The 22,824-nt window shown below is 32.6% G+C and overlaps 2 protein-coding genes across 6 annotated transcripts; one reads left to right on the forward strand and one right to left on the reverse strand.

Annotated features, from left to right (window-relative positions):
- Positions 1-3,703: 3,703 nt before the first annotated feature.
- On the reverse strand, positions 3,704-5,668 carry LOC119645050 (akirin). Of its 2 annotated transcripts, XM_038044860.1 has the most exons (5): positions 5,311-5,668; positions 5,112-5,177; positions 4,442-4,949; positions 4,211-4,367; positions 3,704-4,126 (listed from the first exon to the last, which is right to left on the reverse strand). In XM_038044860.1, exons 3-5 carry the CDS (start codon positions 4,877-4,879, stop codon positions 4,116-4,118), a joined length of 606 nt encoding a protein of 201 aa, XP_037900788.1. In that variant the 5' UTR covers positions 4,880-4,949; positions 5,112-5,177; positions 5,311-5,668; the 3' UTR covers positions 3,704-4,115. The 2 variants fall into 2 exon arrangements, with proteins under 2 accessions (XP_037900788.1, XP_037900787.1); XM_038044859.1 differs by lacking the exon at positions 5,112-5,177 and having other exon boundaries at positions 5,311-5,667.
- A 720-nt stretch (positions 5,669-6,388) lies between these two features.
- Positions 6,389-22,389, forward strand: LOC119645049 (folliculin-interacting protein 2). 4 transcript variants are annotated; one of them, XM_038044855.1, is made up of 7 exons: positions 6,389-6,534; positions 7,019-7,446; positions 16,573-16,807; positions 16,874-18,087; positions 18,156-20,256; positions 20,348-20,617; positions 21,964-22,389. In XM_038044855.1, exons 2-7 carry the CDS (start codon positions 7,208-7,210, stop codon positions 22,168-22,170), a joined length of 4,266 nt encoding a protein of 1,421 aa, XP_037900783.1. In that variant the 5' UTR covers positions 6,389-6,534; positions 7,019-7,207; the 3' UTR covers positions 22,171-22,389. The 4 variants fall into 4 exon arrangements, with proteins under 4 accessions (XP_037900783.1, XP_037900782.1, XP_037900784.1 ...); XM_038044854.1 differs by lacking the exon at positions 6,389-6,534 and adding an exon at positions 6,556-6,667; XM_038044856.1 differs by lacking the exon at positions 6,389-6,534 and having other exon boundaries at positions 6,739-7,446; positions 16,874-17,423; positions 17,490-18,087.
- Positions 22,390-22,824: the final 435 nt, after the last annotated feature.

Below are 22,824 nucleotides of genomic sequence, written 5' to 3' on the forward strand. Positions count from 1 at the left end.
TGCAAACCCGTCCATTAACTATCAGATTCCAGTTCACTTGAAATAGTTATTCATACGTTTTCGTGTTAATATACAAAAGTTGCACACAATTTTGTAAAGGCATAATTCCCGTGAAAGTCGTGATACTGGAAGATGCCTAAAGCGTCAACTGACGTGGTGCAAACTTAATAAACTTAACTAACTTGTTGAACATTTTTATCTTCATAAAAAACCACAAATTAGATTTTTGTCGGCATATAAAGCTTGGTTTTTATGGGAACCCCTATGTATAGTTGGTGTTAAGGATTACTTAATATAATTTATTTATTTTCACATATTTTGTTTAGTGTATTGTTTTTAAATGAATATATTTTGACAATTTAGCAATTTTATAAAGGCCACTCCAGTTCCTAAGAAAGGTTTAAGAAAATTAAAGTAAACTGCGTTTTCATTCCATAACGGTTTATTTGTACTTTCTGCTGCTCTGGTTGTTGTAATTTGTTGCGATTTTTTTAGAGCTTTTACAATAATTGTGGCTAATGGGTTAGTAGTTATCATAAAAATTGTGCTTTTAATTTTATTTAATGAATTTTCATAAAACTTATGCACCTCAGTCTGCTGCACGTAAAATTTAAAATTTGGGTATAATTTTATTTGATTTGAGATAAGAAAGTCAGCTGTTAGTTCCTAGCATTCGAGGGCCCCAGGTAAATACAACAACAACAAAATACTTCTTGCTACTTTCACGGTTAATGACAGCGACGAAAGTGATGATACGTTAGAAATAAGGTAAGCAAAGAAGAACATGGACTTTCGCATCCGTTAGCTTTTGTTTGCTGGTAATGCTGCCAAAACAAGAGATAATCACTTCGCCGAAAAAATATTAAAGTGGAAATCGTTACGATAGCGATTAGATCTGATGGTTGAATTTTATTATATTAGTTAAATCCAAATAATTTACAAATTTTACCATGAAGTAAAGAGAAAACAGGTCTTATCCCTTTACTGCTTACATAGGCTCATTGCCAATGTAACCAAAAGCAGTCAGAGTTGCATTTATCAGTTTTTAAGTAGTCATGACTGGGTTGACAAACGTTTAATTTACAAATTCGCTCGACCGGAGCAGAGATTCGAAGACAGACGTATTAATTTGCTCTGCATTTATTTTGCATAGTGTACTAATTTCGCTTATTGGCTTGCCTTGCGTTAATCCATCTATTTCTTCCTTAAATGCGTTTTTTGGAACAATACCGTATGTAAGTTTGGCGGCATGTATAATTTATTTAGCAGAGAGCGTTAGTGATGGGCCTGTAGTTTTCAATAGCCAGATAATATTATTATATCATTAGCCGGTGATATTTGGAATATTCTTCTATAGCGGTTACCCCTTTTTTATTAATGATTACGCATAACGTCTAAAAACGTGAAAGCCATAATTTTCTGAACTATTTGAAAATATATATCTACAAACACGTCCAGAACAAAAACTTTTTATTTCTGACCAACAGTTCAGTTTCAGGAATGAACATAATACTGTTGAGTATTTACATCGTGTCGTCCCATATTTTGAGAAGCCGTTTGAAAATAAAAGTTACTAGATGGGTGCATCCCTGCATGTGCAAAGTACCTTTGATAAATTCTGGCATGAAAGGGTACTTTTTGAACATCCAAATTCTATTCTTTGGTAAAGTCGACAATGATGAATGCAATGTTTATAAAATTGAAGTTGGAGTGTTATGGGGAAGCGTAGTAAGTACGTTCAATACTCTGTACAGATTTTCTGATCGCTGGCAATATTTACTACGTCTTTGATTTAGAAATTAATATATTTTTGTTCTTCAAGTTATTTTAATGAATTTACCAAGTCTATATAATTTCTTTTTATTTATTTGCACATCATATCTGAATATTGTTATATTCTTTCAATTGCGGAACAATAACCTCTGCTATATTTCTTGCCGTACACACCATTCACTTATTGTTTTTTTAGATATTTTGTAGATTACATATAAATTAAATAAAAGAAATATATAAAATAAAAGAAAAAAGTATGCAAATATTCATAACAAAGTTACTGCCTCATCATTCGTAAAAGATGAAGTGTGTAAATCAACAAACATACAAAATCACTGTTATAGAAAAGAGGCTTAATCCTGCCCTCAGTTCGTTTTTTACACAAAAGTGGCATAATTCACCAGTTTTCCGTTACATGAAATTACACTTTTAGTAGTATTTGCTTCCTTTAATTTATGCTTTAATAAGTAAATTATAATTTATTTAAATTACTTTTCCGAGTCTTCATGCTGTCGTTGGGATGTACACAACCAACTTCAGCGTGTTACTCAATTGAAATAAAGAAATAAAGAAAAGAGTCAAACATAACCTAGAAAGCAAAAAATTGAAAAAATCTTAGTAAAAAAGCATCAATATTTCATCATCACGTGAAATTTTGAATATCATCAATGGATTTCTATAAAGTTACTAGATCATGGATATAAATTTAAGTTAACAGCACGTTACTCAATTTAACATAAACAATTTCATCACCAATGAGTTAAACATAACCTAGAAAGCAAAAAGTCAAAAAATTTAGTAAAAAAGCATCATTATTTCATCATCACGTGAAATTATGAATATCAGCAATGGATTTCTATATAGTTACTGGATTATGGATCTAAATTTAAGTTAAAAGGTCCAATTCATATCAAATACAAACAAAAAAAAAAATAAATAAATAAAAAAATAAATTACTTTTCCAATTAATTGATTGTTTACTTTCTTCCTCCTCTTTTCATTTATTTGCATTTATATTGTTATTCATATAACAATGATATCAATAAGATTTCGTAAAAAGTGCTTTCAATTCAAAAGCAATCTATTACGACCACCTAAGTAAATTTTACTATCGAACTTATGTTTCGACACGTGAGCGAATTTGTTATCGACAGCGACAAGCCGACCCATAGTTTGTTATATTTGCGCTTCAATTAAAAATTTTTTAATGACCTTAACGAATAAGAATATATGGATTAATTTCCAATCATTAATGTTAATGCGAATAAACGTAAAATATCGTATTTGAACATTAATTCTCATGAAGGTTTTGAGCCCCGTAATAATGTTAAAGGAGCTAAGGAAGCTTATGCTTTCTTACATTTTTGTTATGGAAATTCATTTAATATTCCTTATTTTTAAAAGATGGCATTCATCAATCTTGAAGTGACGAAAACTCCTTTTTTTTCCCTTATGTTTAAATAAGCAAATACTTTTTTGCCGGAAGGCAAATAAATAAAACGATTGAACCAATTTTAAAAATTATTAGTTTCCTTTTTTTTTGGAAAATTGGATGAATTGCGAATGTTGCTAAGTAAAGAAACATGTTTATTTATTTGATTTTCTTTTTATTCAATTTTTTCCAGTTTTATTTTTAACTTTATTTTTTTTGTTTTTTTTGTATATATTCATTTCACTTCATTTTTAAGTTGATCTATAAAACTACATTTTACATACTTTTCGCATTTTATTTTAGGCTGAGGTTAAGAATTGAGTTTAAGAACCACTCATCATTAACACTTATCTTAAAGATATATTGTTGCGAATTTACTTGTCTTGTTTGTCAATATACTTGAGAATAATGAATATAAATAGTATGCATTTTGCTTTTTCTATTGAATTCTTTCTCTTTTTAGTCAATCTTGCAATTATTTTTATATATTAAATATATGTCTATATTTATTATAATTAATGTTATTTATAATTTAGTAGTAAATGTGTTTTTATTTTTGTAATTTGTAGCATTCATTAGTTGTTAAATTTAGTGGTAGTACACAGTATGTTGTCCTTTAGTTATACGCAATTCAAACTTTAATGGTTTACCTGCAGGTATATTGAGGTGTTGCTTAATTATTAAAATCTTTATTTGTATTTAACGTTGGCCAAAATATAGCTTGCAACAAACTTATAAATTGTGCATAAATTAAAGTATGTATAAAAATAAGAAAGAGAATTATGTTTTTTTTGTTTTTTCTTTTTTGCTTTTACTGTGACAGTGATGGCGCTGATAGAATTAAAAGATGAGAAAATTAAGCAGCGGGGTATTTTGTAGCGACTAGTAATATAGTGCGCCTGAGGTCCGATTATGATAGATCTGAAATCGAATATTGGCCATCAAGTGAGTAAATATTTGAAAAGAAAAAAAAAAAAAAGAAGGAAATAATAGATTAAAACTTACAGCTGGGAGCAGCTTCATAACGTCTTATTATTTGATCGTGCGTAAATTTTACGAAAGCATCATATTGCTCTGCAAGTTTGGTGTTTAGAACAGCATCATATTTTTCTCGCAATTCATCTTCACGCTCTTTTAGCATACGTTCACAAATTAATTGCACCTGATGTGAGTTTAATGAAAAGAAAATTAATTTTCATTTTAATAATTTTTCCAAAAAAAGACGCTTAAGCTTACCTGTTTAAACGTAAATAACCCTTTTTCAGGATTTCGCATAATATTGGGAGGACTGTCGGGACGTCGTGGACTGTCGGAACCCATTTCTGAGCCACTAGATTCCGAGTCTTGCATACACTCAAGAGCTACCGTAGAGAATGGTAACTGTTTGCGTCTGTGCAGTCTTTTGATCTCATCGCGTATATTTTGTGACATTTTGGTGGGCGACATTGTTGACACACCTGCATCGGCAAACGGACTTAATTGGGGCTCCTTAACAAAACGACTGCTGGGGCTTGAAGGATTTAAAGCGTCACGAGCCGTCTGACAAGAAGTACCAGCTGCTCGGGAAGGCGACACGCTACCAGCTTGTCCATATGGGTTACAGCGTCGCCGTTTGGTAGGTAATTGATTTATAGACTCCCAATCAAGTGCACGTTTCAGTGTTGCACAAGCCATATCGCAAATAAGTGTAAGGGATATTTACTTGCAAATAGCGGCACCTTTTTTGTATTTTTTGGCTTGCAATCTAAGTTGATCAAACCAGCAGAAAAAAATTATTAGAATTAAGTATATGATTAAATTTGTACTTCTCAAATTGATTTTGAAAAGATGCACAGATTGTTTTATACGGTCCCATCTTTTAATACATAAAATAACCGAAAAATCCCTATTTCTTTCACATACATACCCACTCCAAGAAAGCATATGCTGAGTGTGTGCGTAAAATGTATGTGAGATAAACCAATTTGTCAAGCTGAGAATTATAAAATGGAAGATAACAAAGTGACAATGAAAATGTGGACTTTTCATTTTTTTGCTTTTGACAACATAGACAAGATCACTTTGTTCTATTGGTTTGATTTTAAAAAAATGATTTTTTCGCTTACTTTGATTATTTTTTCGCAGGTTTTTCTATGTATTCGAATTCTTTCGTAAAAATATGTAATTTTTTGACGAACAGAGATTTTTAAAGGCCACTATAATGCTTAATAAGTCTTATTTTTTATTTATAGAGTTGGGAAAATTGGGCACACTCATCAAGCGGTAAATTTGCTCGACTTCTTTGAAAGAATTAATTAGTAAACCATATAACGATGCAAAACTTTTATTTCTCACCACAAAACGATAATTTATTTTGACTTATAAAGCAATGTGGCCGCAAATATGTTGGCATCCGTGATATTTGATGCTTTTTGCTTTCGCTTGTTAATAGAGTTTCCATCATTTTTTTCCAATAATAGTTGCATTATTTTCATAATCGTTGCAGTATTTTTGAATTGTACCACAATGCGTTTTAGTGGTACTATAATATACATATACAGATTTGCTTTTCATCTGTAAGGAGTCTTCAAGAAAATCGCTTTATACAATAGACTATTAATTGTTGTAGTTGAATTATATATATATTTGGAGAATTAACGTCACTGTAAAGCATTAACGCGCAGTTTTTGATGTCACATCTTGGGATCTGAGTATACAATAACATAAAAATTTTTAATCATTGTAGTGTTAGTATAAGCAATAATTTTTTACTTCATTATAACTTTACAAACTATTATTGTTAACCACTTCTTAAAAATTATAAAACTCCCAGAATAGTGGCGATGTACATTTTTATTTACACTTACGATATACATGCAGATAGAATGTACAGTACGATAAATAAATGTGTCGTCTGTTGTGTCAAGCATGTGACATAAAAAGAAAAAAATTGCGATACTGCGGAATTTTACAACGTTGTAATGTTTGTTTGCATTGCTGTTGTCATAAAATGAACCATTTGTTATGGTAATAAAATTTGTAATTTCGCAAAAACATTTTCTTGAGCTGTTATAGAAGAGTGTATATAGTAGTTGTATCGGACAAAATTGCGTATGTGAAAGGCAAGTCTTTAATGTATTGTTGAATTTAAAAAAGAAAATAAATACACGTGACAAAATAAGAACGTAGAAGATATTGTCGTTAAACCAGCACTAACAAAAACGACCTAAGGGATACTTAAAAAGCAAATAGCGGTTTCTGCATTCTGAAATAGAACGTAGAACATAGTTAGAAGCCGCGCTTGAATAACATTCAGGCCCTAAATAGCTTGGTGATTTTAATGCATAAAAGTAAATTAGCAAATATTTTTTTGCAAAAATCAGACAATTATCTAATAAACCTTAAGAAAAAAGAATAGACATAAGAATGTATATACATACAACGTGTTTAATTTGGTGAAAAGTCGAACAATATTAGCTGAGAGTGAGTGTTCAGTGCTCATTGAATTTTATTGGTTGCAACATCTTAAAATAATTTCCTTTTTAATATTTATTATAATCCTAATATATTATTAAATCGTGTTATAATAATGTTTTTTTTTTTTTTTAAAAAAAGAGGACAATTTTTCTTATGATTTCTTTTAAGTCATGCTTAAAAGTTAAACTTTATAGAACCAACAATTCACTGAATGATAATGTAACGCTGGCACCATAATGGTTAAATTCATAATTAACTTATTAAAAAAATTAAGGGAGCAAATTATTGAAAGCTAACCCATTATATGGTTTACTTGCAAATTATGCTGACCAGACGCCATTTAATTTTTTTTTCTAGCGCAAATGAAAGAAGAGCATAATTTAGTGCAACTTACGCGAGTAACTATCAACAATGATCTATATAGCAAAAAATCACTATACGCAGCAAGTTGAAGAGAAAACCAAAGAAAGAACTGATATAAAACTGTTTAAAAGGTTTACAACTCCGTACACTTAAAAAGAAAAGAAAAGCCATTGCCCATCAATTATGGCTTTATTCAATAAACTCTTCTTTTCGTCGCCTACAACATCCACATCCGAAGCTAGCAACTCATTGGCTGCTACGGTGAGTTCTCTTTCTCATCAGCCAGGTACTGCGTCGTTGGCAAATACTATTGTTGGTTCACTCTCGGGTACAACATCCGCGGCCACAGGAACTTACTCAAGACAGAGTAATAAACAGAGATCAAATCATAATCAGTCGTTACCTTCAAAAAATTATTTAACGTAAGTTAAATTTTATTTGTATAAATGTTTTAGGGTTTCGTAGATTCTGGTTTATGCTTTTATTTTAGATAAGAGATTCAATTTTTTCTAAATTAAAAATTCTATAATACACTTCATCATAGTGGAAGCTACTGTGTTCACTATGTATGGAAATTTGCATTCATCATTGTGCACGAAGTCATACATGATCGTAGAGTAGGTTCGTATATTTGCTTTACTTGGATTAATTCTGTTCACTCGCGAACTCTTATCGCGAACTTATAGTAGTAAGAATTAATAAAGAAACTCACGTGAGTCCCGCCCGCTTTCATCGTTAATGTAATCGGAAATGTCTAAAGATAACTTGACCATTACAGTTAAATTTATGCTTGAGACTAAAAGGACATAGACGCTGTTTTTTTTCTATATATATATATATACCGTATGTATGTATATATGACCATCATAAAAGTAGCATATGACTTCTAAAAGCTATTCTTTTTCTCTAATATGCAATTTAAGTGTAATCAGTTAAGTGCATTCATATACACAAACATTAAAATTCATATATACGCTCACATATAGGTATATATTTGTTGTAATTACTTGCTTAATATAAACAGTAACAAAAAGTGTTTTGACGCCGTTCGTCAGGCGTTCCTATTATTCTCTTTATCTTTATAAACATTTGCACTCTTTTCTATAGACTAACAGGCGGACAAGCGGACAGGCAGACCGGCACAATTTACTCACGAATGTAAATAAACAAAAACAGAAAGAGATAAATTATTTAAAATATTTATAGTTTGCGACGAATTTTCGATACGCACGCCTTTAGTACGATTTTTATTTAATAACTTAAAGGGCATTGAAATATATTTGGGTTCTTTTTGTTCGGCTAATAACTACGACTCGGGCGTAACTACAATCGAACTGCATTTTATTTTTAAGCTCAAGTATTGTTTCAATCGTTTAAAGTTTCCATCATTTACTTGCTTGCTACATAAATTGCTTTAATTTTCAGGTCACGGTAGGCGTTTCGATCCAAAGTTCGTTTACGCGCTTCTTTTCATACGTTTCAAAAGTGGTATAAATGAAGTAATAAAGTTGATAGAGCAGCAATTTAATGACGCTGAATTTATTATAAAAAAGAAATCACATGACTTGTTAATCGCTCAGTGACTCTCGTGATCATTATGTCATTCAAATATATTTATATATATATATATATGTATAAAAAAAAAAATATATATATATATATATGTGTGTGTGTGTTGTGTGTGTGTGTGCGTGCGGTTGATTTATACATATTCACATGCATTCAATTGTTTTGTATTTAATTTTCATTAATACTACAAAACTTTTATAGGAAATTATTTAAAGGTTGCCCATCTGTTTGCCCTTCTTCTGTGTGCGCTTCTTTTCAATATTTATGCATTTTAAGTGCATTGTAAACAATTTGTGTTTTAGAAAAACACTTTTTTTTTGTATTTTGTTATTGCTTTTGAGAACGTTCTCCATCAAGCACGTGCTCGTTATTCAATTAATTTTCAAATGATTATTTCTCTTAAAGATTTGTGATTGTCATAAAGATATGTGTAGTAATTGGCAAGTATCATGCCCCCACCAACTGAGCACTCAGTATATAGTTAGGATTAAAGTAAACTTTATCTTACTGGAGTTTAAACCTATGGACATTGACGTTGGGTACACGCGATTCTTACCCATACGGCTACGCTTGCGGAAAATAAATTATTGGTCTAATAAGGTTTATGTGATTATCATACATGAATTTTACGTTAGCGTATTTCAATATCATTGTTCCTATGAAGTAAAGGAATAGCTGATTCCAAGTATATACTTACACGTATGTATATATAAAAAATACCATATCAATCCAGAAAATGTTTAGATATATTCTTATCCTAATGGACGTGATTCGCTAAATCAATTGGTTATAGGCGAATAAGTTGCGACCTACAGGATTTATCGATAATCACGATTTGTTCGCCAAGATTCAACGACGCACAGTGATCTCCTTAAACTGTAACTGTAAGAAAATTAGGATTTTCTTATGCAAAAACATTACACATTACACATAAAATATTATTCTTATTTTCTAGATCTAGTTTTGCGATTAGTGTCCCGGCAAGAATGAGGAATCTTATCTTTTAAAGCTCACTGCCTACTTCTTCCAAGTCTTGTATATATAAGATATATATATATCATCTCTCTTCATTGCATCCACGATTAAACAAAAAAAAAAAAAAAAAAAAAAAAAAACGACAAAAAGTAGAGTAAGCCTCTTGCAAAAGAAATTGCAGATAGTCCTTCAAAAAAATGTTTCCCCAATAAAAAATTAATTCTTATTTTTTCAGTTTCGACTCATTCGATTTATTTGTGAGAATGTAAAGAAAATATATATATATATATATTTTTTTTTTTTTTTTTTTTTTTCGTATATATAAGAGAATATTCGTGTCGGCTTGAATGCTAGTCTTTGAAAAGAGAGCTAAGGATCAAATGAAATAAATTTTTAAGGCCATGATTTTAGAAATAAGGAAAAGCTTTCGATTTACCTCGTTTTAGTGTTTACTTAATAAAAATGATTGCCAAGAAATAAATGGCAAAGTTATAGCCAAATGGTGAATCGATTCAGAAATTCCCACCTGTAAGAATCGCGACTAGTTGCAATTCTTAATACGGTCGAGTTTACTTTGGTCGCAGCTATAGCGTATGCTCGTCAGTCGGTAAAGCCATAATCCCACTTAGCTACGATCCCCTTTTTCTCTTTTGTCAACGTGCTACACGAATAGGCGACATCTCAAAAAAAAAAAATCGATTACAAATTCCCACTCGCCAAGAGCACATTTTATGGAGGTCGTGATACGTTACAAACATTTTGTGAATATAATATACAATCTCTTGTAACGAATATCGCTAGTAAGAGAATTGTATTTGCCTTAGGGTTATGATTTTTGATATCTGCTATCTAAAGCCATAAAAAAATTTTACTTTGTAAATATATAATGTGTATAGCATTTTAAGGAAATAACATATGAGGGATCGCGCGTTGAAAATAAATATTTGCGGAGTGTTAGGGGCGTTGCGATATGCATTTTTGGACCTTGTAAAGTGAAGTACAAATTTATCTTGTACACTTACATAGATAGCCAATAATTTAAAAGTGCTTATAATATAAATCAATACAAACACATCACATACCGCGCTACCGATATGTAGGCATCAAAGTATTTCGGTTAAAGTAACTTCTGCAAGAAGCTCTATTTTAGCTCATTTACTAAATGAGAAAAAAAAAAGAAGTAAATTCTTTCTACAAAAAAATTTATTAAGATTGCAGTAGCAGCCTTCATATGGACAAATCAAATGTGATTTCTTGAAGATCTATTAAAAATCATACGCTGAGGGAGACCATGGGTAGGCTAAAGTATACAATAGCGCAGGGCTTAAGATCTGCCCGTTCGGCAAGTAGGTTCCGTCCGTCCGTCCGTCCGTTTGCTCTTACAAGGATGAAGCAAGTTCATTTTTTCTAGTCGTAACCGTCGGTCGAGTGTTCGTGGGACCAAAATTTGAAACCCCCTTCATATTTACCGAATTAGCTAACTCAGCAATAACACGTGCATCGGTCTCTTAATGTCTCGAATCAATCCTCTTAAGGTGGCATCTTACTGTAGGCCAAAAAACGTAAAAATTTCAAGTTCAATGCTTAGAAAGAAGTGAAGATATTACAGACAACACTACGCTTTATATAGAAAGTGAAGATATTTGAGAAAAAGCATTAACTAAATCACGGTAAAGTTATACTGTTTTGAACATAGACAACGAAATTTCCTTTTAAATCGAATTCACATCTTATCAAAATGTCTTGGATAGGCCACAAAACATGCCTGGAAGGGTTTGAGATTAATTTACGAATTTGCGGACTTTTGTAAATATTGCAAAGCAAGCAATAAGAATTGTATAAGAACAACCGAAAATTAGACTAAAGATATCGGTTATGTCCCAATAGATCAATGAATGGTCTATTTAAGCGCACGATTGGGCAATCGTATCTTTTTCCATCATTTATTGTTGGCCGACAATAGCTGATAGGGTGTATAGACGCCCGCACAGTTAGACTATTCTGGTTGTTGTTTGCCCTTTTTGACGCAAAGCTGAGATTATTACAAGTGGAAACGGTGCAGTCGGTGCAGGACGAAAATACCGATGAGTGTAGCGAATAAAGACAAAGAAACACATTGCAATACGCATTTCAGTGATTTCACCATTTTGCTTCTAACAAAAAGTTTATTCCATGTATTGTGCACCAACACTTACAATCTATTACTTCTTTTAAGCAAAATATGAATTCCGTGCGGACAACGGTTAACGTTTTGAGATTGAGCACAACAGGAAAGTGTTGAAATAACAACGGAAGCCTGCCCAAACAGACAATAGGTCTTCTTAACCGAAAAGAGTTAATCGATAGAAGTAATATCTGTCTATAGCAATGGGGAGAGTGGTACATTCCTGCTCGAGTTTTGCCGAATGGCGTCGAATATCATTATGATGAGAAATGACGATATCATGGGTTTTGGCCTACTGCGCTGATTTTTCGGGATCACATCAGTTGTTGTTTACTTTGAATTAGACAGTTGACTCGCCGAACTTAGTTTTAAGCAGATTTAAAAAGAAAAAATATAAAACATGGTGCACGGGGGAAGGGAAGAAGAAGAATAAGTGCAAAAATTTCATTTACATTTGCGCGTCGATGTCTGTCACTCAATCTTCTTGATTCATATCAACGTGAGCGTTGTTCTTCAGCTTAATCGAATATTATTTCGACACGGTGAACCAATATTTGTTCGCCATCTCCGCTGCATTATTCAATTCTTTCACTCAATAATAATTTCACTCGATCCGAAAGCGTGGATCTTCAACTTAATCTTCAAAATACACATTAACTGGTTACTTACTTATATTTGTTAATTTGTCTGAAACCAAGTTTAGTGAGTCAATCAGCTAACGAATAAAAATGCAAGTGATCACATTTCGATAATATGCAATTATTTATTATTTATTCAAATTTGGTTACACTCGGTCCAATAATTTATGCATAAGTTTCGCTTCACTCGTTTCAGTTTACGTGTGTGGCACGTGTAAAGCGCGCGTTCAGTTTTTGCTTTTTTTCAAGTTTCGACGGCGAGAACGAAGCAAAATCGTTAAAAAACACTGTTTGCTTATCTAAATGAAGGGCGCTGCTTAGATCGATGCGGCTGTTTCCCAAGACGTCTAGACGTCTGCTATTTTATCTCATAACTTTCAATTGTGCGATGCTATAATTCACAGATAAGTAGTGTCTTTCCACGCGAGCAAGAAGATAAGAAAATAAAATAGTTCCTGGGGTTTCCTCGTAATTTCTAATGCGCGTGTTAATAATTTAAATAAAAGCAAAAAAAAAAAAAAAAATCATTGCAGCTTATATTTATTTATTTATTTATTTATTTACCAAGACTCTATTTACTTAGATAATTAATTATTTACATTCTCAGAATTTAAATTGATTGCTTGTGACTTTTTCCAAGTGAAGGCAATGTCACTTTATTGCATTTCATGTGTTGTCCAAACTTTAGATCGATAGCTAAAGCGTGAGTAATTGTTGCACTTATTGTTGATAAACATCCGTTCGTTCCGTTTTGAAATCAAAATATTTTAGGATCTTTCGTTAACAATAGAAGTAAATTACGCATAACTGTTTTTTTACCCGTTCTCAAAATAACACAGTTCACCAGTAAGAATAAATACATGTTTCTACACGAATGTCTTACTTTAACACGAAAACCAAAAAAAAAAAAAAAAAAAATTATATATATATATATATATTTTTAATTTTGACAGATCAACAGAGACCGTTAATAACAAACGAAGATTTTCATTTAACTCAAACCCGATAGTTGTGCTATAGATATTTGACATATCCACGAATGGAAGCTTTTTTCGTTCTGTCCGTAAAAAAAGTACAGACTTTTATCGAGACTGTTATCAAGTAGCGATAAATTGTTGCGAAATTGTTTTTTAAACTTTTATATCTTCCGTTTATGGATCCATTATCCACTATGCAATTGATTCTCTTTTTACACGAATTTGTCGGGAATGTATTTGTCGTGCAAAAAGAGAATTATGTTCATACTAATCTTAATTATCCACTATGCAACCAAATTCTCTTTTTACACGAATTTGTATGGAACGTATCTATCGTGTAAAAAGAGAATTATGTTTATACGAATTTTAATTTTTTTTTCTTTTGTAATAAAAATGAATTGTTTTTGTTTTATAAATATGTAATCTAATCTAATGTTTAGCGTTTTTTCATCTTACACAATTTCTCAAATTTACCATACGCCGTATGCATTTTTTTGCATGACCTTTTTTGCACGGATTTCGAAGGACTGTAGCTAACGCGTAAAATAAGAGTTGAGCGCATATCAAAATAAATTATCAAAATTAATGCTAAACTTACTTAGACGCCTCGCACAAAATGACAAATTTTGGATCCACTATAAACAAAAAGAATTCATATTAACACTAAATTTACGCCAGCCATCAATTTGACAGTCTTCGTAATAGATGTGTTGGAAAACTGATTCAAAACATTTTTGAACTGAACATGAAAGTGATCCTAATGATTGTCTAGCTCATAGGTTTTGGAAAATATCTTCATAGAATCGAAAGTTATAGATGATAATATTAAAAAAAATTATTGGCGTCTTTCACGATTAGTTTAGTTTCTCCTCCATCGTGGATGCGTCTGTTAATAGATCACGTCCATTTTCTAACCTTGTATTTCTTATCGATGAACGAATGATTACGCCGAATTTCAGTTTCCTATCTTACTTTTTGGAACTATGACTATTCACAAAATTCAAATTGTCCCTTGAAACTGACGCATTTCCCCGCTTTTCGTAAGCTCTTAAACATAACCTATTTTACAAGACAATCTGTGATGTTTAACTTTAATCGCAGAGGTGTATTTCTAATATTCTTTCATATCTAGAATTAAGCAAATATGTAGTCTGACCAACGTTGGGGTTCTGAAAGGAGACGTAAATAAAACACACTTCCGATTAAGATTTGGATCAATTTTTTTTTCAATATATTGTTTGGATTTCGTCTTTATTTATGCAAAACAATACATACATAGTTGCACAGCATATACAAGTTGTTAAAACGTATTATGAAAGCAATGGGCCCACGGTTGTGTTTCGTGCATGTGGGATGAAACTTATACTTGGTTGAATAAACTGTGTAAACAAGGATTATTGCTGATTCGCTGTAAAGGGGACACGTCTGACGTTCGTAGACGACTTTTATATGTACAAAAATAATATATGTGGGTGTGCTTAGTCGGCGGTGTTATTCGACAAATGTTATTTTCGAGCATGCAAATCGCATTGCAATCTACGTCAATGGATAAATATGATAAAAAATTAAATGATTTCGACTTGGACGATATGTGACTTGAACAAAATGTGTGTGATGTCATATGTCATACACATCAGCCTCACATCAAACTTATGCGATATAACTCTAGGGAGCTACATTTATTACTTTTTAATTTTTTTTTTTTTGTGTATGACCAATCATCACGGTAAGAATTAGAAAGATGTGAAGAAAGTGAAAGAGATAGGGACGTGGTCGCAGCCTAGTGGGTATGTGCGCAATCAGTAAGTCGGTTTGCCTTTACGGACTAACTACAGCTACGACTAAAGTAAACTCTATCAGACTAACATTTGAACTATGAGGTCATGTTGGAGCATGAGCTTACTTCAATGAGCAACCATCTATCATTGATCTTATTCACAAAGACAATCCGTGTTATTGGTGAGATAAGAGTAAACTTATGTGGAGAGGTGGCAGAAATTGGTTTTCCAGATTTGAATTTTTACAAAAGTTCAGAGGCATGAAAGACAATTTGTGTTGATATCTTTTATAGTTTATTTACTACTATTATTATTATTATTATTATTATTATTATTATATATATATACGTAACGCACATTCTTAGTAAATTTGTAAATAGTTTATGTTAATTTACTGTCTCCGTCATATAATCAATTATATCATAATACGCAACAATTGTTTTAATAAACTTATACCATCTGCGGTATACAACGTACTAAATACGTGTAAATGTATGTAATATCTAAACAGATTGACTTGTTATATTCCTTGACCGCCTGATCATCTATATGATCTTTAAATTCGCCGGGTAGTAGTGGTTTTTCGACATATTGAATTTGGTGTAATAAATTTGAATAGGACGAGGGTCGAGGTCTTGAATCCTCTCTTAACTAAACGTCCCTATAAAATGTAAGCTTTTATGTGGAAAAAGTATGCAATTTTTCATAATTCATATTGAGACAGAAAATTTAATTATACAAAGATTGGATCATGTAAGTCTACTTTTCCTAAGGGCGCTAAGGATGCTCATGAGTAATTCGTTTTGTCTAATTTTTAATAATTTATGACGAAAATACTTGAATAACATTAATTTTATTAAATTTACGTAAATCACGTCCGTTTATGTTTTAGAAAATCCGCCTGTGTGGCCGAGTAGGCAAGAGTCTCGACTAGCAACTCAATGGTCGTAGGTTCGAATCTCAAGTGCGCTAGAGTTTTTAATAAAAAAGCCGATAGCCTTAGATGCTAGTGCTTTTAAGAGTTTAGTCTTAGAATTTATTTCTCTGACGAAATTAATAATAATAATAATAATAATAATATGTTTTAGAAACTATTTTATTATATAAAAACTCCTGCGAAAAGTACGCCTTTGAATAGAGAAATAAGGTATAATTGTTGGTTTTTTTTTTTTATCACTAAAATAAATGGAAAGTTGTGTGTTGGATAAGGTGATGTACGATATATAATAATAGTCGGCCTTGTCCGACTATAATGTACTTGGTTATCTTTGAATGCACGCGCTAACAATGGCGTTAACGTTGTGTCTTCGCTCCGTTCCGTTCTGTTCCGTTAGGAGTGTTTTGTATATAGGGAAACGAAAAGCATTTTGGTCGCAGTTCCAATTTAGAAAAGAGAGATCCATTAAAAAATTAATAATTAACTAAAAAGGTTTTTTTTTTTGTTTAGTCAGTTCCCCTTTGATACGAGCCAGGTAAGAGTTTTGGTGTATCGTGAGTGCGATAGTCGAGGTAGACGACTTTTATTCGATTCCCGTGCCTTGGAAAAGGTTTATTCGACTGATGAAAAAAATGTATTAAGGAAAACAAATGCATTCAAAATGACAGATCAAAAGCCTAAAAGATGGTCGGGAGCTAGCACGTGTGGCAATTTTATCGAAATATGCAAAGAATATGGCTACAGGGTATATAAATGTTTTATTTTTAAAGTACATAATTTATTTATCTAAATTTAATTATTTTGTTAATAGCATAATCGGCCTGATTCAGTTGACATTACAAGTATTGGCGAGATGGTTTTTGGAGCATTGGCTATGTCATTTCGGGGTACTTCACTGAAAGTACATTGGTTACAGAATCCAGCTAGGATGCTGTGCTCTCAAGTATTTTATGCGCCGATCCGTCCTTCAAAGAGACCGTCTCCGTTTCTAACAATATCTGGACAAAAAAATATGGCCACAGCCCGGCCGTCGGTACCTACTGAGCAAGATACCGCGGATGGTATATCAATGAATTCGTTTTCGTTGTCATTTGCAGCAGGCGTGCCCCAACATTCGCATTTAATGTCAAATGATTTCTATTCAACGATGTCCATGCCATATGATACGCCATCACTTGTAGATCATGAATGTAGTATAGGCAGTGGACCTCGTTTATCGTCCACTTATAGCACTGTTACTGATTCGGGCTATTCAGCATCAAGTCGTGGGCAAATTCCAAGTGATCTTTGGTCGTCTTCCTACCAGTATTCGATTAGGAGTAGCATAGGCTCAGTGATGTCTGATCAGTTTGATATCTATCGTAAGCTAAGCATGGACATCAATTACTTTCCGGATGGTTCAGATTCAAGTAATTTATCGCTTTTAGCTAGTGATGGTAATTTACAAAGACGCATTTCACGCAACATGATCACTTCTTTCGAAAATGAGAATTCAGTGAATGATTTTATTGGATTTTTAAGTGACAATTACGTGTACGCTACCCAAGGTGGTAGTGAGGGTGGTAATTTGAGGATTAATCCACGCTGTAATAGTTGCGGTGCGAATGAATCTAGAAGTAATCCCGAAATGGGCCGTAAAGAAGATTTTGTTGGAGTTATGAAATCAGGTTCTAGAAGAGCAAGGATTGGTTTAGCCGTTTGCATCGATTTAAGTGAATCTTTCGAGGATGAGATGGAGTTATTTTGCAATGAACACGTTGCCTTGCTAGAATCAATGCTAAGTCGTATTCGTGTGCACACGGAAAGAGCCTATATTCATCATAAGGATTTCCTACAAATTATGTGTCAAGTTTGGCAAGACACTCAACAATGGTTCGAGGATCTGTTCAAAGCGCCCCGCCTCAAAACTCCGATATGGTTGACTATTACAACGAGTGGTAGCAAATATTCGAAAAGTGTGGCAGAACATTTCATAAAAGAGTTATGTTGGCTTTTAACATATGCCGATACCAAGGACACCAATTTGTAAGTAAAATATTGTTAAGCATTTAACGAATTCTATTTAATTAATTGCGATATTAATAACTCTCTAGTTTCATAAGTACAACATTAACTGCCGTACTTACACACCACTTGGGATGGGTGGCTACTGTAGCACAATTCAATTCATCATCGTCTCATTCGGAATCTAAAACCGCCGCTATGAAACAGCGGGCCAGGCTGCGTCAGGTCTCGCAAAAGCATCCATATAATGCTTTGTGGGCACAAATGGGAGATCTCTTTGGAGCTACAGGTATACCACCTAAGTTGGCGCGAACAATCATTTACGGAACTGAGAAATTATCTATTGAACGTTTGCTAAATATACTAACGTATTTTATACGTTGCGCGGAAGTACGACGTTCAACCAAAAAGGAATATCTCGACAAAGACACCGTCTACGATATTATCGCGCGAAACAAAACAGAAATTGAAGAGAAAACTAATCAAAGTTTCAATAAGTGTACAAACACATCTCAAGATATCAATGAAGGACGGTTAATAAGAACGCGGACTTGTACGCAACATCTTAGCACATTAAATAAAGCAGATACAGAAGAAGATAAACGAATCGCAAGTGAACAACATACTAATGTCAATAATGAACCGCAATTATTGCGCAGCAATAAAAGGAATGAAATTCCTAATGTGCTGGCGTATAGAGAGTCGCGTTTTGTACAACAGGAATTGCGTATCGGTAACTATCTGATGGATACGGGTATCGAAAAGAGATCGTTGCAACAATTGCAAGAAGAAAGACTGAGCGATTACAGCGTCGCCGAAGCGAATAAAGTAGATGAACATATACGACGATTGACGACACAAACCAAACGCGAAGATACTGAATTACTTGCAAGAAATGATGAATTTTGCGGTAATGGGGCTTTGGAAGCCATAGAAATGGATAATATGACATTAGAGGCAGCTGACAATCAAGTGTTTCCAGAGCAACCAGAGCAACCAGAGCATAAAAGCAAATTAAAAATGTCATTCTGGGGTGTGGGCTCAGTAAGAGTTCGAGAAGGTCTTAGTTTAAGTGAAATGAATAGACTGCAATCAAGCGTATCCGACGAAAAACGGAATAATTCTAAAATGACGAAGGGAAAAAAAGTTGATGAAAATGTGGAACAACCTCAAACGCAGAAAATATGCCTATCCGATCTGATTACCCAAAACAGTATTGGGAAAAGTAATCGTATGACATGGGGTATCGAACCCATCAAGGAAAATGTTAGCTTAGAAGAGCAAATACATTTTGATTTTTGTCAAAAACTCATTGAACGTGATCATGGCACCTGTCGCGTTAAAGATAATGGGAAAGGTGTTGTATTCGTTCTGGGTGATAATGAGCCCTTGCTTAATATAAAACAAACAAGTAACGAAGATCTTACAATGAAATTGACGAAGGAAATCGACGACGATCCAATCGGCGAGGACGAGCAATTGTTATGCCCTTTGCATGCTCATGCTTCGGGACAAATGAAAAATTATTCTGCAGTTAAATTCAATTTCGAACAGTATCCGCAAATTGCAACGAATTACATGAAAAATAAAAACATATTTATGCCCACCTATGATACGCTCGCCGAAAAATATCAAAAATCTCACAAATCCGAATCAATGTCTACGCATTGTGCGCAGAGTGACGCTGATAAGAAAGCCATTGCATGTAGGATCTGTAATAGTCTACTAAACTCTTATCAGACCCCGTCAAACGCAACTGAATTAGAATTTGAAACTGATAAGGTTCATGGCTTTGCAAGTAACGCTGCCGCATCCCGTTTGAGTAAAGTTGGTTCTCAAGCCTCTCTAGAAACATTGATTTCACCGTCACACGATAATTTGCCAACACAGTCTAAATTGGGTGCGAGAACAATCGTTGAACATTTCGGACATTGTTCGCTTAGTCAAAATTCTCAAAAAGTTGTCAATGACGTTCAAGAGAAAAATACATCGGAACGTTCAGTTTCTTCGGTGGCATCTAAACATTCTGCCAATCGGGAAACTATACACTTATTAGAATTACCTTTGCCCAGCGTGAAGGACATTCAACAACAGACCGAATGCAGCGAATGTATAAAAATACCGCCTGGCTTTGTTCCATCGTTATTTTTAAATGTCAACGATCATTATATACCTGATGTAGTGTTACAAGTAAAGTTGTAATATATGCATTTAATTTAATATTTAACTTATCCATATTTACATATTTATATATTTTCTTTTTTATTTTATACTGTTTTAGGGTACATTTGCATCACCAAGCAAATGGGAAATTCATTTACGTGAGGACTTGGCTTTAGCCTCACATTCCGCCTCACTTATTTCACTGCCCGCCGAAAATGTTGCCATCGTAGGCGACATGGAGAAATGGGATGTTAAATTATTGTCATCTCAATCGCAAGGCTTCCCTTACGTGGGTGGACAAAGTGCTCCCGTAGGGATGTCTCAATTGGTCTCGTCTATGTTGGAAACTGTGCAGACCATGAATACTGTTGGTATATCGCCTTACGAGGTAAACAGCTTTACTATGAGTACGTCGCCCGAATAATAGGCGACAATGAAAAAGGATTACACTATATTACAGCTCAATATTTATTATATCGTTCGCTTTTTTCAAAAGTGATATTTCAATTGATTGCATTTAATACTTGGGGGAGGTCAATGTGAATTATTTAGATTTTTTTTTTTTTTTTTTTTTTTTTATAATATACATATATAATTTATTTTTATATATTGTGTAGGCTGAAAAGAAGAGAACACGACAGACAGATGGGTAAACAAACTTTTAGCAATGCGGAAAATGGCTCTGAATCGATTGGCATAATAATCGATGAGTCTAATCTCTAGCCTGTCCAGAGCTTGCATACATTCGCATAAACTTAATATATCCCTTATACGGTGTAAGAGATAAAAAGTACCCTTTTTTCAAACATTCATCAATTACATGGAAATCAATCAATATATTTGTTTTGGAAACCCCTACGTTTTCTGCTGAGTATTTGAAATTGAAATTAATTTTTTTCTTTTCTTTTCTGCAGATTCGAATTTGTCCCACAAAACATACGAACGAAATATACCCCTACTAAAATGGATGTGGTGCTGCTATTTTTTTTTTTATATATTTTTCAAAAACAATTTTTCTAACACTTACATACATACGTCCTTCGAATATTGTTATTCTGTCAGCTTTGCTTTTATCTCAAAAAAAAAAAAAAAAAAAAAAAAAAATAGTCATCGAAAACTTTCTTTGAAGCTGTTACAATGGCTGCTGTTCCCCCTTCCGATATTTTTACTAAAATTGATTAATTCTATATCATGTCCTTACATAGCACTATGCATGTTCTTTCTTCCTAGAGTATTGTAAAGTATTTCCCCTCTTTTTTTTTTTGCATTTTTCGATACAAGTATTCCTACATAGAATATCTTTTGAAGCGATTTTGAAGTGTTTAATCAAATATTTTTGAAATTAAGCTCGTATTACTGATTTTATTTACAATCTGTACAATTCTTTGAAAAGGATTTGAAACTGTTTAGGAATGTTTAGGAATGTTTCTCTTCGACTTGGCTCGACTTGGCGGCACGACATTCAACCGGTTTCTATCTTCCGCAATTGCTTTGCTTAGACATTTATTATTATTTTTATTTTTTTTTTCGTTTTGGGTTTTGAAAAGAAAGAAAGAAAGAAAGAGCTATTACTAGATCTGCGTATCAGGAGAACAACTAAAAAATATATAAAATATATGCATTCTCAGTCAGCTTCCATACACAAATTTACTCATTTATTTATTCAATTATTTATTTATTTATTTAAATTTTATTTGATATTTTATTTATTTATTTTTTTTTTTTCATTTTTAGTGCTTGTCTTTTATTGAATTTAAATTGCAAGAAATTTACTTACATTCGGAAACTCTAGCCGCTTTTTTGTTGGAAACTGATTTCTGTTCATTGAACGCTGTCACTACTGCGCTAAATCTTTCGGAAAATGATGTGCCCCTATTGCTGTCTATAGCGTCAATACATACACCGCAAATTAGCAAGAAATGCGGAATCAGTTTTAGATAACACACATCCTAACGCATGTCATTATCATTATATTAAGTATATCGATAAGATGCATATTTCAAATTGTAAATATCTACACATTTTACGTAAATTGATACGTATAAGAATTACGGGTAAATAGATAATAAGTAATAAGTAATAACAGTTCTTTGCTGATGTTCTTGAATACGAATTTAAAATTTTTCTCTAACATGACTTTTATTTTATTTAAAATATAACTAGAAATATTTGTTTTTCTTTTTTTTAATGAAAGTATGAGAGATATATGTATTTTAAATTTACATAAAGATGAAACATAAACATAAATATGAAATTATTTATTGCATGTAGAGTATTATTATAAATTTAAAGATGAACTGAACCGAATAATTAATAATATTAAGTAAAAGCTATGCAGCAGCCGTTTGGGCCTGCTCTCAACTAAAGTATTTTGTAATCTCTCTTATGTTTTTTTAGAGACTCTATTTATTCTAGATATCAAGTAATCTTAGATTATTTTTACGCTATTGCTTTCTATTTATTGAATTTTATGCATAACTTTAATATTAAGAAAAAAAAACAGTTATTTTTTTCCAATTGATAAAAATGAGATTTCATGAAAAATCCTAATCATCTCTTTGTTTTTGTTTTTCATGTTACTCTTACAATATCAGT

The sequence above is a fragment of the Glossina fuscipes genome, unplaced genomic scaffold (assembly GCF_014805625.2).
Source record: "Glossina fuscipes isolate IAEA_lab_2018 unplaced genomic scaffold, Yale_Gfus_2 1, whole genome shotgun sequence".
NCBI classification, from domain to species: Eukaryota; Metazoa; Arthropoda; class Insecta; order Diptera; family Glossinidae; genus Glossina; species Glossina fuscipes.